The sequence below is a fragment of the Aquila chrysaetos genome, chromosome 15 (genome assembly GCF_900496995.4).
Source record: "Aquila chrysaetos chrysaetos chromosome 15, bAquChr1.4, whole genome shotgun sequence".
Lineage (NCBI taxonomy): Eukaryota > Metazoa > Chordata > Aves > Accipitriformes > Accipitridae > Aquila > Aquila chrysaetos.
In genome coordinates this window covers 11,014,649-11,031,717 of record NC_044018.1, presented here as the reverse complement: position 1 = coordinate 11,031,717, position 17,069 = coordinate 11,014,649, and the positions used below count along the sequence as shown (strand labels likewise).

Here is a 17,069-nt window from a genome sequence, read left to right as displayed (position 1 = left end):
GTTGCTTACCAATATCAATATATTTTGGGTCCAAAGGAGTGCCAATAGAATTGCAGAGAACCAGCACATACTGTATGGAAATAAAAGCAAGTGTCATTACTACCACATTTTTTGTAAATTAGTAAGCTGTATAAGGTTTTCTGTGAAGGTGTATCTCACAACCTGCATTTCACACAATCTAATGCTGATCAGCAACAGAAAACAGAGGGACCACGACTGCAGTAAATATAAAGCAGCACAAGGATGACAGTAATGAGATTATTTGCCAATTAGCACTATAAACAAAGCCAAGCACAAAACAGGAAAATGACTAGCTGTTCTAAGCAAAGGAGCAAATCTACCAGACAAAATACAATATGTAGGATATACCACCAGCAGGGTCCACGGAAAACATGTGAGCAAGACAGCCAGTGTCTCACACCCTGCTCTGTGGGGCACACACTGTACTGCAATTATTTACTAGCATGATACACCAGCAATTTCTCAGTGACTCAACTTTCACCTAGCTATTCATGCAAAAGATAATCTAATAAACTGCATCAGACCCCCTCGCTAGCTCCCAGAAGTTAGGACCCTTGTTCTATCCTTTGCAGACCTCAATCTCCTTGAACCTCCAAGAGTGCTACAACGAAGGGAGAACTGCGAATACGGCTATCCCTCCACCCTGCAGTATTTCAGGTACTACAAAACTGATGAGTTTTTTTAGTTTTGCCCTTCTTGAAATCCTGCTCAGGAAGACTTTGATAGCACAGATACCTCAGATTGGTCTGTTAAACTCAGGATGATGCAAATAAATAAAAATTGACCTAGACACCAATGCTTCATTGTTGTTGCTGATGTATTTATTTTTCTAGACCAAAATCAAGGATTAAATAGCTTTATGATGACTGCATAGGAAAATAAGAATTTCTTGAATGGGAAGTGTGGAAATTAAGTAGCAACTTTTACTGTAAAATCTTCAGATTAAAAAAAAAAAAAAAAAAAACAAAACCAACAAACAAAAAAACAGGGTTGCCAAAACTTGAATCACCTAAGAGCTGTTATCCCGACTCTCCAGGAAATGGAAGATAATTAGTTCTTCATAGCTCTTTCACCTCCTGAACAATTCATGTAATTGTGGTAGCAGACTACAGCAACTATACAGCTTACCCCTTTAAACTGACAGATGGATAGCTTATTAATCACATAAGAATGGCAGAATTCAGGTTTTCAGCTATTGTACGAACTTCATTCTTTCAAAGAAAGAGATCTGAACAAAGATTTCTTTTCATTAAATAATTTATTTTTCTGGTTCTGCCACCAATACACACCTCTCAAAAATGGTATTTTTATTTCTTTGTTCTTGAGTTAAGCTTTCCGCCAGCATTCTCAAATTTATCTTTTCCAAAAATATGTTGAGCCTCCACTTCTGTAGGAAACCACACCTGGCTTTTTAAACTACTTATTGTTTGTTTCTGTTATGATTATATTAATTCTTCTCTGGTAAATTATCCCAACATTCACTCTATAACCAATTTCTCTTTTATGCCCTTTTTACTTATTTCTGAGACTCTAGGTCAGTAGATCAGAGACTGCCAAGGGGTGACGGAGTAACAGTACCCAAGACAGAGGCTGCATGAGCTACACAGGGTGGTACAAGGAGCAGGGAGTTTTGCACTGTCTGATTTGATCAAAGCAGAAAGCTCAAGCCTTGCTATGGGTTATCAACATTAAGTTCTTCATAACCTACTAACATTCACATCCGCTTGCAATACCTTTAAACAGTTCCTGCTGAAATTAGTCTTTTTTGCCCCATCAGCTACTGCTGTACATTTTGTTGTCTTGAAATCACAATTCTAATGACTGAAATCTATTGCAAAACAAATCTGTTTTTCAGAAAGCAGCTCTCATGAACTGCTACCCAAAGGATAAGCTTGTTCACTTCATTTCCTAAAAGCTGACCCCCCACAGTGTTAATAATTACAGTGGAGCCATTTCAAAAGAATTGAAAGATGCTTGTTATCTGTAATTTTCTGATGCTAAAATTAAATCTCTTCATGTAACTTTCTTGAGCATAAATAAGTCCCTCCACTGTTTATTTCCTATTTTAAAAATACAACCCAGAAAAACCTCATTTTATTGCACTGACTTTCACCAAATGGTTTTAGCCACGTATACCGTATTTTCAATCCATATGACAGTACACCATTTATTGCACAATCAAGCAAAGCAGCACGAAAGCTTTTTTTTTACCGTCGCACCAATTGACTCCGTCTCATGCTCCTCCTTTGTAAGCAATATACAAGTGATACAGAAAATAATTCAGAAGTGAATGCAGTAAGAAAAACAGTGTAACAGCGTCATGCTAACACACATTAATCAAAGGACACATATATCATTTGTCACTACATTTAAGATAAATAAACAAACGGAGCAGTTTGTAGTAACACTTGATTTGTATCACCTAAAAAATTCCCCTTTTTTTTCCACTTCTGACTGATTAAATATTTGTTACCATTCTGATGCTCTCCTGCTTTTAGCTTGTCTTTGGAGAACTGTTCTAAATATTTCTAAAGAAACATTATTCTAGAAGGTTGCAGTTTTCATTAAGTTACTAATGGCTACAAGGAGTTAAAATATAGAGGCAGTTAATCAGTTCTGCACATTTTTGCTATTGTTGTTTGTTGGAATTCTTTGGTTTTAAACACTGAGCCCATTCAAGTGCCATTCTGTCAAATGACAACTGAATGACACACTCCGAGACAGATTCAGAATCTTACATTTCATCTTATTCTGGCTGTAAAGCACTGACATGTGGAACAGAGCGTTTCAAGTGAAATTTGAAAGAAAGACTTTACCTGAGGTTGATTTTCGTCTGCTTTAGTTGCTAAAACACAGAAGTCTCCATAAGTTGTTATGGAAATCAAGCTCTTGACGTATTTCACATACTTCTCATTGTTTTTTGTGTCCCAAAAGACTACACAGTATTCTGGACGATCAGGTCGGGTATATGCATAAACAACCGTATTGGAGCAGTAACCCCACTGCCAAGAGAGACAATTTTGATAAAACCTGTCAGAAATTATAAGAATTCAGTAATACATTGTGCAAAGCTATGAAAGAAAGTGTTTATTTCATATACACAATCAGTATTCAATATTCTTTACCTCTCAAGCGACAACCTGATTGATTAAAAGTATGTGAACCCAGCTCCGGTAGTAAGTCATTTGCATAATATTAAACTGGCAAAAGAAGCCTTTTCATCACACAATAACTTATCACAATCAGAATTGGAGGATCAACCTCAAAATGTGACAGGATCTCACTTCCCTTGTTTGTCTCCTGTTCAGCGGGTACACAGAAATACCCACTGTGATGATGATTTTTGCCATGAAAATGCTTGCTCTATGACTATTGATTTAGAAACCCAAAGTTCATTTCCCAAGGGAAATATAATAAACACCTCAAACAGTGCAATTCCTGAAGCAGACAAAAATAAGCAATTATATTGGAGCACTATAAGTAGTCACATCCCCTCTTCCATATTAGTAACATGAGAAAAACCCTCCCTTCCCCCCAGAAGAATGTAATTATTCATGTAACAAGTAGGAGAAAGGGCAAAAAGGCAAAAGAAGAAATGGAATATCCAAACACTGTAAAAACCATGAAGATGTATTTTATTGCATTCAACTGATTTAGAGAAATTAATAATGAAAACCCTTTCTAACAAAGCAGAATCAGAAAATACCTCAAAAAGGAGGTGAAGCTGACAAATAAATGAGATATAAAGCAAACCACTTAAGGATGATGATGCAATTGTAGAAAAAACTAATAGCATTCTCTGCAACAGCATTTACTAGAGAGAGAGGAGAAAGCTTGTTACAGAGCTGGCCAGAAGGGTTCCCCCGCTACAGAGAATGAAACTGAGATAATAAACTAAAGAATCAACAAAAGAACTTTTAGAATACATCTATAAACTGAATGGTAATAAATTGTCAGAACGCAAAGGTTTTCACTCAAGTAGAGTTCTACAGGAATTCAAACACAATGCTGTGGAGTATAGCCAGAGGAACAGGAGTGGACAGATGTAAAAAGCATTATGATTCTGGGAATCACAAATCAGTAAATCCAGCTTTCACACAAGGTAGAGATGTAAAAAAAAAAAAAAAAAAAAAAAAAAAAAGGAATTAGATGGATGTGGATAAATACAACACACGGGACAGTCATCATGTTTTTAGCCCTGGAAGTTGTACCTCATTCATTTATTATTATTATCTTTCAGAGAGGCAACATGAATGAAGATGACCCAACTGATATGACCTACTTGGATTTTCAAGAAAATCAAGCTCATTTTGGATACAGGAAATAAAAATAAAAGGATTGGAATACAGGTAGTTTTTGACAGCCGAGAGCACTACCCACAGGATCCTTCCCAGAGATGCAAACTGGAACTTATACTATTCTGAAAATTCAAAATTTATATGAAAGGAGTAAGTTATGACGTAACAAGTCAGTAAACTGTAATTCATGTTTGTCAGATCTAAAACTGATTTCAAGAACTGGCAAAGGACCCCAGAATGCTGGATGATGAGGACTTAAAGTGAAATCCAATGTCGATTTGAACAAGGTAATATACACCAGAAGAAATGTAACTAGAGCTATAGACTCTAAATTAGTATTACAACTCCAAAAAGATACCATGTAAACTATGACTAGTTTAAAAAAGATCAGCTCGATTCATAGTTTTACTGTAATACTAATTTAGAACCCCCTTTCTCTTATTATGGTAATACTTAAAAAATAAAGGAATCTGGATTATTCAGCAGATTGGTAATGTGATACTAACACTTCACTTCCAGGTCATTAATTCCAATCCAGCCTAAGTTAATGACAGCTTTGAATCACTACCATTTAGTGACTGTCACCTTTTAGACTATCTAGTTCCTAAAAGGGAGGTACTGATACAATCAGAAAGAACATAGTGGTAGTAATGTGTATTATTTATTGAAGGACAACACATATTCACCATAAAAATATTTAACATTGAAACTGAGTATACAACCAACAGGTTAAGAGTTTATTTGCTGCAGAAATAAATTAATTTAAGCACATCTTTTTCCACTTTAAATATACAAAAGCGGGGGAGGGGGAGAGGGGGGAGAGAGAGCTTACACATGCAGTTTCTAAAACTAAGGTTTCAAAATATTATTCATTTGCAAACTGTGCCAGATCTTGAAATACACGTGGTCTCTATAGATACTGATGAGTTTAAGAAAAAGCAAAAGGCCAGTGTTCCAGCTGTTACAGATTTCCCAGAATAAACATTAGGTAGCATTTCCTGCAAGACTAATTTCCAGCTCAAATTTCCAAAGTCTTTTCCAGCAGATTTACAACAAACTATCTGAGATTGCTTCCTAGCAGATTTGTGTTTATAACTCCCTGACCAATGATTTTTCACAACTGAGTGGAACAATACATTTCAATATAGCTGCAGTATGTTCCTCACATTACACTCTCTTTAATCACAGTGGCTACACACTGAGGATTAAAAAACATATCCTGTGCTGGGAAAAAAAAAAAAGTATACAATACTGTATACTGGACAGTAATTGCTATTTTTTGTTAAACTGTAAATTTAAGTGAAATAGTCCTAACTCTTAAAAAAAACCAACCAACCAAACAAAAAACCCACATGGTAGACAAGATAAAACATTAGCTGAAGACACTCTTGTAAAAAGTATATTGGGAATCGAAACATAAGTAGCAAGTACACCTATCAGGTTGTATTCATTTCTACTGTTCAGTGACTGATTACACAGCTCTCCTGGTTCAAACTTGTAATTCACCACCAAAAAAATGACAGTAGAAATAAGGCTCAAACAATTCCCATTGTATCACTTAGCCCACTCAGTTTAACCAAACAGCAATGAAAACACTTTAGCCTTACCTACATTTCAGCCTCAATTACTACCACATTTAGAATCATTCCCTATTCTGTTAATACTAACGAAGCATACAGTTCCTTATTATGAAAATAAAATCACAAATCTATTATAAAAGCAATGGCTAAGTCATTCCATCACCAAGACAGACAATCACATTCCACCAAAACTTGAAGTCAGTAGTGTTGATCAAGCAGTAATCATAAAGTTAAGCATTGATTTATATATTAGAGAAGGCTACTTTTTCAACCCATTCAGAAAGTGAATAAATAACAGGAAACTTATTAACACAGTTAAATGCCACATTGCTACATACCTTGTAATCTGGACGAATGTTTGCAAAATATATGTAAGAATCGACAGCTAGTGCAATTTTCAGTCCACTTCCCTCCCAGGACAAGGCAGATATCTGTTTGCCAGGAACTTTCAGTGTGCGCAAATGCTTGTTTAAAACAAGGAAAGAAAAAGATTCTAAATTTATCATAGGAAAACCACTCTAAAATACTTAAACAACAGTTTTGATAGTTGATGAAAACCAAACATAGATCATCTTTACAGTACCCCATAATGATTCTCAAATTACAATACACATGCAAACAAAGAGGGAGATATTTAACATGCATTACCATAAAGTGTTCTTTTGCCTCAATTATTTTTTTTGTCAGAGAGAAAAACAGGACTCAGTGATAGTTCAAACTTACAAAAATAAATAAATGGAAAATGACAGTATAAACATTTTTTCCTTTGGTTGGTAATTTGAATCACCTTTAAAATTTCAGTTGCTACTAAAATAAACACAACAATAGTACTGATACCTGACATGCCTCAGAAGTTTCATTTATGCTGGAAGTGTATTAATCAGTTGATGTACAACACCCTTAACTACAGCTGATAGTTTAAACAAATAAAAACATATAGCTAGTCTATGTCAAGAGCATACAATGAATTAGCTGCATATGTACACAATTTTCAGTGAGGCAATGGACATTTTCCTCTTCCCTATTCCCTTTCAAAAAAAGTCTAAGAAAGGCAGTTAGATGTCCATTTACAATTTAAGAGCTAGCAAAGAAATACACTTTCCTTTTTTTTTTTTTTTAAATATCTTTATTTTGCTGTCGAATTTGTATGAAGGCAACAACTGAAAAAAGTAATGTTTTCAAAAACTATAACCTTAGTCCCAGAGAGCACTTGTTTGTGGGAAGTTTTTTGTTTGCAAATAATATAGATGTATGTAATAAAGAATACATTAATCTACTATTTACTGTAAGATTTTGAATAGTCTTAGGCTTTAAAAAAATACAATGTTTTACTGAGCAGAACACTGATACTTATGCTTAGATCTAACTTTCCTTTTGAGGGCATAACTTTGTGCCTAAATAAACTGTTATCAATGAATTTACACAGTTTAGTACCGATTTCATGCCTGTGATCAGATGCAAATACGAAGTCCAAATACTGGTCACACATTATTCACAGAATATACCATCTTCCAAAAAGTTAAGTCCATACCTGAATATCGGAACTAGTACAAAACAATTCTAAAATCTAAATAATTTACTTCTAAACACTAGATACAGAATCTGGAACACCTGTTTCAGTTAATCTGAAGGACATTAGCAACCAGAGACGTAACAGTATTGCCAAAACCTTTGGTTCCATGTAATACTTTCAACTAAGGAAACCCCTACAGATGATGTTGGATCTTAACTCCTTTCACAGAACAACTCACAGCTCTATCCTTACCACAGTTACCCTCAGGGCTGACAAGTACTTCCTCTATATAAGGGACAAACTTCCTCACACTCTGATACGTAACACTAACTTACTGATTTCCAGATATTTTACTAGGAGGGAAAGTGAAATTACCTGAAATTACCTTGCAAGGCAAGAGTAGCACCATGAACAAAAATATATAGGAAAGTTGTTAAACATTCAACTGTTGAATGTTTAACATCTTGCAAAAAAGACAGGAAGTACAAAAAACATTTACAAAACAATATCCCCAACAGGCAAATGAAGATTAGAAACAGCTTACCTTTGCTGAGGTTTCCAAGCCATTGTTTTTACCGATACCAGATGCCATTTTCTCAGTTTTACTGATTCCATAAAAACAGAGGGGAGCGTTCACTGCCATGTTTTAAATTCCTAATCTAGAGATGCCTAGGTCTCTTACACAAGCCAGTGGAGAAAGATAAGTACTTCCAGATTCGATACACAGATGTTAAGTTAGCATCTTAACTGCTGCCTAAGCATCCGAATCGCTTATTGACTATAGTCTGAACTCAGGTATCCGAGTTAGGTGTTCAAAGTTAGACACTGTACATATCCCATCATTTAGTGTTTTATGAGATGCACTCAGATTTTCACACTGGCCATTAACTTGCTGTTACAAAAAGGTACCTGGTCCTGTGTCATCTCTCCAGATCCAGGTGGATATCCTAGATACCTTAGAGCATGTAAAACACTAAACACCTACATTTTGGCATCCAAATTCCACCAGTAATGACCACACAGACAAAACATACTAAGATAAAATACCATTTAAGTTATATATTAAATATATTTTTACCTCACCAAACGGAGTATAGAACTGCACAATGTTTACATCTTTATCTTGAGAAGTTGCTTTTAGGGAGCCTGCCACCGCCAATACACTTCCACAGTGGTTCCACTGAATACATACTACATTCATACTAGTGTCAATCAAAACAGGATCTAGTTTTTAAGAAATAAACATTAAGAATATAAACACAAGTAGACATTTTGGGTCAAGACTAGCTCAGTAATTAGCACCCTACATTTGTACCTACTGTGGTCATTCTCATCTCTCATTATCTGGCATCTTCCATTGTCATAACAGACAGCAAGACAAGGACAATCTGGTTCAATGTAGCCTTCTGTACCATGATACCAATGTATTCCAGCAATACTGAATGCTCCAGTTAAGTTCACCAAACAACTCAGTTTCATTTTCACCTAGACAAGAATGGTTAATTATTTAAAGTCATATACAACATGCTATTTAGAAGAACAATTTATATCTCTACTGATACCTCACAAAAGACCAGATGTCTATGCAAAATTTTTTTCCTGTCTAAAGAAAAATTTTCACATTCTCACAATTTTAAGTGTTTCAAACACTTCCTTATTCAAAGCCAGATCAGATATATGAAAACATATATTTTAACTACAAAGAAGTACTTTAATGTTGGCGTTTTCATTCTTTGAAACGTAACTTAAAACCAAAGAAAACAAACAAACAAAAAAACCCCACCACACACGCATACACACAAGGAACCTCACTGGAACTTTGCAAAAAATAAAAATAATTTCAAACCATTCCTGGCCACAAGATTGGTTTTGGTATTTTTTTTTAAGAAACCTTCTGTCAGCTTTTTCTTGATAAAAGTCTCTAGAATAATATATAAAAATAATTGGAAAAAATAAGTGTCCAGATCAGAACACCAATTAAGTTTACTTTTGTAATAATTAACCCTGTACATCAGGTAACACAAGTAAGGGCTTTTTCTAAAACATAAGAGTGCACCTGGATCACTTCAAGGAGGGCTACCAGGTAAGTTATGGGAGGGAGAGAGAGCACACAACCATACATATTGTTGCTAGGGGGGGGGGGGGGGGGCAGGGGAAGCCACAACAACTTATTTAAAGAATTTCAGGAATTTACAGCACATGCTAGAAACACCATTGATCACACAGTGGGAAGAAAGAAAGATACAGTGGGGGGGTAAAGAAAAGAATATGGGAAGAGTAACAGATACTTTCTTAGGGAAGGGAAGGAAAGAAAAGAAAGAGAAAATTCACCGTAATAGGCATCTAAAAGTCAAGAACATGATTCCAAATACATCACTCCCTTCAAAGTGAGTGTTTTACTTCTGTTTAGCATTTTGTCATAGTCATATTCCAATACTCCAAATAAGTAGATAAAAATAAATAAGTAAACCACAGTTGTAGGAATGCAGCAATATTATAGTTACTTCCTTTCATTTCTCCACTTATTAACAGGTTTTCTCTGAAGCAGGTAACATTCCTTATGTAATAAAGAATGACAGGAGCAATAGGAAAATAAACTACTGCCTTATTCTAAAAGCACGCTAGTACTTTCAACATGAGCGTCATTTAATTTAATTAGTATCACCATACATATTTTTACATTTTCAATAACTATTGCAAGGCAAAAAGGCATTAGTTGATGTGATATTCATTTAGCCACCAAGAAATAAATATTTATGTTAAAAAGCTGCAGCTGCATGAATCTTGCATAAAAACTTTGTGCACAAGACCTTGTCTCAGTACTAAAGTCCACCAACTAAACAAATGAACATGAAATAAATTAAGAGGAAGTAAGTTTTTAAGCCTGTTGAAATTAATATCTTTATTATATCACCATGAACTTACAATAAAATTTCCCTGATTGTCATAAATGTGAATCTCTCCATTTGCCATTCCAAAGAGTAAAACTTTACTATCGGAGGACCAGGCCACGTGGCACAGGTGGGTACCTTTCAAGTCTTTTCCCCAAATGCGATTGCCTGTAACAGAACATTGAATGTACTTAATAAACATACCACAAAATTAAAAATAGGATGCAAGTTACCAATATAAAAGCTAAAGCAGCTAAAGAAAGTCAAAGCAACAATTAGAAAGTAACTATTAATTGTATTTATCTAGAGAAACAGAGCCACTATGTACATAATACTGAAAACAAAAGCTATGTAATACCACAACAATTAGTAGAGCTTAAATTTTACCATCCACTGATCCAACAATCACAGCTCCATCTTCATACACAATACAAATCTTTTGTCCATCAGCATTCCAGCTCATACTTCGAACAACAGATTTATTTCTATTGTTAATCATCTCTTCATACCAAGCACCTATTAGTAGTGAATGAAAAACTGGGTTACACTTCTGATTTGATAATCCTTTAGTGGATTCAAGGTGCACGCTACTCACTGAATTCAAAGAGTAAAATTACTCTCAATTAAAAAGATATGAAATAGGATGGTAATGACATTTCTTAGCAATAGGAATTCCTGAAGTTGTTAAAAAAACCCACAAATATAATACAGACACACAAAAAGTTTATAAAAGTTACCACACAACTTTTTTTTTCAGGTGTTCAATGAAATGGAGAAACCTGAGAATGGTCTGCTTGTAAGTAAACATGCGATAGTAGGTTACATATGACTCTGCAATGTAATATACACCAAAAAACAACACAAGCAATCAGTTTTGGAAAGGAATTAAAACCAAAGTTGTTCTGCTCTTTCAGTAAAACTCTAGCAAGACTACACTATAGTGTCCCCCAGACTCCACAGACATAATTATTGTGAAACCCAGTGTGCAGACATGAGCAACTTATTTCCAAAAAGAACCTGACAAACAAGAAATCGGAGAGGGGAGCCAAAGTCCGAGAGGGGCCCTGTAGGAAGAGATTTGTGCTTACATAATTTCAGAACTGACAAGAATACACTAGGAAACATAAATGAAAGGAACAGCCTTCTTTGATAGGAATATGTATTAAGTAATTTACTGGTTCTTTTCCAAAACTAAGAGATGATTTATGTGACAGTAGCCACGTCATATCAGGCAGAATGAGAAGCTGAGATTTGTTTCCATTTTCCATTAAACAAAAATCCCCAAGAGAAAAAGAAAAGCCTTTCTTTTCTTTTTCTTTCCCACATGTGTTGGAAAGTTGTTAATTTGACTGAGAGGTCTGCTGGCTTTCAAATGAATTTAAGTGTACCAAAGAAGTACATGTATGTGTGAAAAGATCAAGAACAATAAAAGCCAATTAAAGTAGTACATTGGTTAGTCATATTAGTTCACTGCCTTAATTAAACATTTCTAAAGATTGTTTTTATGAAAGTATTTAAGTGATGTTCCAAACAGGTTTGCTAAGTTCTTGTAGTTCTACCAATATGTCTGTGCTTGATGCACTTTGCAACACTATTTAAATATTACAATGATACCCAGAACAGAACCTACACAAAGAAGCACTGCTTCTTTTTTTTATTCAATATAGTATTTTCCTCTAAGGGAATAAAGTAACAGAGATAAGAAAATAAGAAATTTAGAGCAGTTTACCAAGCATATGGCTAAAACTGATATCTTCTCCTAAGGTAGCTCTGCAGGACAAATGCCATTTTATACGTGACTACACTACGAAAAATGCAGACAAGTATTACAATAAAAACTTGGAAATTGTTTTAAATCTATTTTGAGCTTTACAGTCTGCAAAATAAAAGGTCTGAAAAAGAATTGTAAAAATTGCTGAACAAAAAAAAAAAAAAGAAAAAAAAAAGATTTCTCACAACATAGACTATTATCCCGTCTAAATTTATCCTGTAGAATACCTTTATACAGCATCCACACAATGATGAGTCCATTTTGATCACTGGTAGTTAGTTTTTGATACTGTTCATTCCATGTCACCACTTGCACAGAACCTAGAAAACAATACGAATTTTTTATTTACACCATTTAAATAAGTTAATAAAAACGACCATATTCAACTTAATCAACCTGGAGCTTTTCAGAAATTTGTACTGCTGACTTTGGTTTAGTTTTAGGCATTCTTCCTTTATCACTCATTTCCTCTTTCAAAGTTCTGCTAAATGGCTCCTTTTGCTTCTGTATTCACCCACCTGAGTAACATCCTCTCCACACTCTGCTCAGAATATTGCTTCAATACACAAAACCCAAATCATAGTTTTGTGGTTTCTGACTGCCTCTGACATGCTAGGACGGGAAGCTGACAAAACTTTACTGTCCTAAGAAGTTTTGCTTTTTTCTTCCTCTTAGTAGTTTGATCCTCAGTAGTGCTGGACTTTTGAAACAAACTCTCCCTCCCAACTACCACAAAAGAGCACTCTACACACAATTCCTTCAGACCCTCAAGTCTCATATGGGATTCTACTCATAAATATTTGACTTGACTTGAAACATCTTCAAACTGCTTCTAAGTAGTATCTTCTTTCATCAGGTCAACACTGGATATGAACTTGGCCACTTCAAGCATCACACGCTTTCATGCCCTCTCATCCATTTCTTCTGTATCCTTTCAATTTTTCAGCATTTCAGTCATGAACTTTACCAACAGATGCAAAGATATCCAGAATGTCGGGGATTTTTGAAGTAACAGTAATCTATTTCAGAATTGAAGACATCCATTCAAAATATCCACTAAATCAATTCCTCACAATTCATTTCTTTGATCATATTTAACCAGGCCCCTAAAATAACATGACTGTTAGCAGGTTTCAACTGCAAATCCTCATAAAAAGACCATTTCTTCAAATAACGTAAGGATTTTAGCATTCTCTTCATATCCCATTGTCCACGGATGATGACCATGTAACATTTCTCACATGAGAGTTTAATTCCTCCCTGTCTAATTTCCCTGTATTCACACATTATCCTTCTCTAGCCTGTTTTCTAACCTCACTAAACTTTGTATACTCTACTGCAGTCTACATATGTACACATTCTGTAATTTGTCAATAAAGGGAAAATGAAGATATATTTAAGACAGAGATCAGGTTCACCGAACTAACTTCGATTTCTTCACAAGAAAATTTAAAGCTACCATAACATGTAAGCAAATCTCATGGACACTATTAAAAAAAAAAAACAAAACAAAACAAAAAACCAAAACAACAGGCTTATCCACACATGTTGCTAGAAAAACTGCTTAAGAAGGCTTTTAGTCTCATGTCTGATTTTAGCCTATCGTACAGAGTTTAAAACTTTAATATACAGTGAAAGAGCAAATTGTTCTCCTTTTTTTTTTTTTTAAACCACAGTAGGACATCGTTGTTTCTTTAACTGAGCAATTCCAGCATCAACTGCCCATCAGTTTAGCTTTTCTCTTCTGCTATAAAGCATTCTTTACCTGTCATCTACCAAGACAGTAAGTGAACAAATCTATGGGAGCAAATGTATCATGATCTTTTATGTAAACACCTAAAAATATATTCCAGTCCCATGCAAATGAGTAGCACTTCCAGATTAACCACACTGAAGTCAGAGATTACAAGTACTATACCAGCAGACTAAAAAGAAAAAGAAGTCCCTCTGTAATAGAACACATACAATAGAATCATCCACTTAAATAGAAATCAGTATTTCCTTCTCAGGATAATGAATGGGGACCAAATAATTTGGAAAAAGCAAGGCCTGAGGTAATACAAAACACAAGTTAGATCATAATGTCAAAGTTCACAGATGTAACCTTGCAAAATCCATAAGCAAAACTTTAAATCATAACAGGCGGAGCAGAGCTTGTTTTGTGCAGCCTGTGTCCTGTATCACTCAAAGTATCAGCCAGGAGAACCGAGGTAAGGCTAGATCAGTTTGATTCTCAACCCAGTAATTCACTCACAGATCATGAACAACTGACTGTAGGTCGCTCATCAGATAACTTGCTAAAAATAGATAGCCAAGCTGTTACACACCTGAGTTGAATACTGATAGTCTTTATTTCAGGCTTATAATAAAAAGTTATAGCAAAATTACTCTATCAACTTCACAAAATCTCATTTTTTTTATTCTAATCAGAAGTACATTAAATGCCCAAAGAAACTTACCACTATGACCTTCAAGAGTTTGATTCACAGAAAGATTGCTAGGAGCTGCAAGTCCCTTTATTTTTGCTTCATCTAAAAATAACAAAAATAGCTATAAAATAAACCTAATAAAGCATACATTTTACCATGTCTCTATCAATACTGCAGCTCTAATCACTATTTAAACAGATAAAATTATTCACCAAAAAGTATATATATTGTAACTGCAGGATGAATTTTCCACCCCTCAGTTCAATGTGTTTGCTATTCACATCTGTCATCCAAACTCATATAGTCTTTATGGTCTAGCAGTTTTTCAGGAAAACAACAACAAAAAACACCACAACAACTATTGCTATCACATTTTGCTACATTCAGAAAAAGGTTTAAAAGAATTTGAAAATATATTAGATTTTACTCTTCTTGGAACATATTTATTTAAACAAAAAAAAAAAAATACACAGCTTTGTCCCCAAAATAATGAAGATGGTAGAGAACAGTCAAACAAAATCAAGAAATAATGAAGTAAATTCCAAAATAAACTGGAAGCCTATACAAAAAGAACAAGAATTAAACACACGCCCTGAAAAAGAATCAGCACTGAAGACAACTTCAGCAGATATAAGAGGCAGACAAATTACATGTGCCATGTAAGACAAGCTGGAGGAAAACAGTGTTCAAAAGGAAGTGACAGCATATTCGATGTTTATGCAAATATGTAACTATCTATGTATAGATTTAAAACGTATGCAATATTGTCAAGTAACTTGCGGAAGGAGTCATGCTTTGTGAAGGATGGTGGATTTTGTTCTTAAAAAAACAAAACAAAACAAAACATTTACCTGTCTGTGTTTCTAATTTTAAAACTTTCAGTAACCCATCCTCTCCACCACAGGCTATGAAACCTTGAACCTTATTCCAGGAAATACATCTTAATCGAACGTTACCAGGAATCGCAATCTGAAAAAGAAATATTTTGTATCTCCACACAGTTGTAAGAATCACGTTTTATTTTAAAATACTCTTTTTGAACACCTCAAAGACACCTATGATAGCACACAAGATAAACTTATTTCTATCAACAGATCAGTCCACGCAAAAAGAGACAGACAACAACTATAATTACAAGCACTAGTGAAACTGTGCAACACAACACTTGAGAAAAAGGAAATCTAACATATGCTGTAAATAATAATAACAGGACATCTTCAAAGGTGCGCAGAGAAAGCACCATGAGGAACAAAACAGGCGAGAGGGACCACACAGTGCACTGGGCCTTGCCACGAGCTGGTCTCCAGCTGAAGAGCGATGTCCAAAGTCTCCTGGGGCAGCAGTTGCTTAGGAGACACCTGAAGGCCAAAGAAACCCCAAGCCCCAAACCCAGGCCGGGAGGGAGCCGGCGGGACAGAGCGGGGCAGCACTCTGGGCAGGAACCGGGACCAAGCAGAGCCGCAGCGGCCGCAGGCGGCGGGAGGGAGCCCCGGGGGTCCCCTCAGCGCCCCGGGGGTCCCCTCGGCGCCCCGAGGCCTCCGCGGTCCCAACGCCCGGGGGCTCCGGGGTGGGGAGCGGAAAACTCCGCCTGCCCCGAGGGCTGCCTGCCCCCCGCCGCCCCGGCTTTCCTCCGTGCCCCAGGAGCACCTTCTTGCACAGGTAGATGAACATCCTGGCGGAGCGGGCGAGGGGCGCCGACCCACCCCGCTCCTCACGGCGGCCCGGCGGGGCGCGGCATGGCGGGCCCAGCGCGGCCTCCCTGGTAACCGCGTCACCCTAGCAACCGCCGCCGGAAGTTCCCGCCCCCCTCGGGCCCGCGCTCTTCTACTTCCGGGGGCGGGAGAAGAAAGGCACCGTTGACGTGCTGCAGCCGCGGGGCGCCGTCCCTGACAGACAGACAGACAGAAAGGTTGCGAATCCCGGAGTGTTCGCACGCGGTGTTTTTAGTATAACTGACATCGGTACGTCCTCCGAGTTGCCCCAGGCGTCGCTGCTCGCTGAGGTAACCGGTGGCTGTGGCTGAGGCCGCAGGCGCTGGACGCCATTCCTGCTGCTCCCTCAGAAGGTGCTGCCTGCGCCCGCAGCCAGGTCTGGTCCGTCAGTCGCTCCCGTACACAGGTGAATAAATAATGCCTTGATTCAGGGGGTCAGAGAGGATAGGCAAGCGCCATGGCTGCTCTTACAAAGCTCGGACACTGAGCAGTCCAGAGGGAAGGATGAAGCCCGGATTTGTCCCCACAGGAGGTGTGCAAGCGGCTTCAGGAGCAGCCTGGCTCTGCAGCGCTGACTCCAGGCTAGGTTGGACCCAGCTGCAAAATAAATATTTTCCATACCAAAGCTGTTTTGCAGCTGATCGACAGAAAAGAGGAAGGTGGGAGATGTACAGAAAACAGTCCGTCCTGTGTCTTCTGCATTCTGCTCTAAAAACTCGCGTGCTTGTCACGGGAAGAATGGAAGTGCTATGTCTCCCAGGGCATTCCCCTTGCTTTCATAGCAGCTAAGCGTTCCACAGTGCATTTATCCACAACACAAACACCGAAATATAAGCAATTTGTTCAGTGTCAAA

The 17,069-nt window shown here is 36.9% G+C and overlaps 1 protein-coding gene across 2 annotated transcripts in view; it reads right to left on the bottom strand.

The window, feature by feature from the left end:
• Positions 1 to 16,299, bottom strand: part of WDR35 (WD repeat domain 35) — a 46,376-nt gene extending 30,077 nt beyond the window's left edge. The window contains exons 1-12 of one of the 2 annotated variants that reach the window (XM_030036989.2): positions 16,151 to 16,299; positions 15,355 to 15,472; positions 14,534 to 14,605; positions 12,302 to 12,394; positions 10,691 to 10,819; positions 10,338 to 10,471; positions 8,732 to 8,897; positions 8,491 to 8,636; positions 6,238 to 6,363; positions 2,838 to 3,023; positions 2,233 to 2,265; positions 10 to 70 (exon numbers count right to left, since the gene is read on the bottom strand). In XM_030036989.2, coding sequence (XP_029892849.1) covers positions 10 to 70; positions 2,233 to 2,265; positions 2,838 to 3,023; positions 6,238 to 6,363; positions 8,491 to 8,636; positions 8,732 to 8,897; positions 10,338 to 10,471; positions 10,691 to 10,819; positions 12,302 to 12,394; positions 14,534 to 14,605; positions 15,355 to 15,472; positions 16,151 to 16,174 — 1,288 coding nt within the window. In that variant the 5' untranslated portion in view covers positions 16,175 to 16,299. The remainder of the gene's footprint in view (positions 1 to 9; positions 71 to 2,232; positions 2,266 to 2,837; positions 3,024 to 6,237; positions 6,364 to 8,490; positions 8,637 to 8,731; positions 8,898 to 10,337; positions 10,472 to 10,690; positions 10,820 to 12,301; positions 12,395 to 14,533; positions 14,606 to 15,354; positions 15,473 to 16,150) is intronic. The other variant, XM_030036990.2, reaches the window with a different exon arrangement.
• Between the last annotated feature and the right edge of the window lie 770 nt (positions 16,300 to 17,069).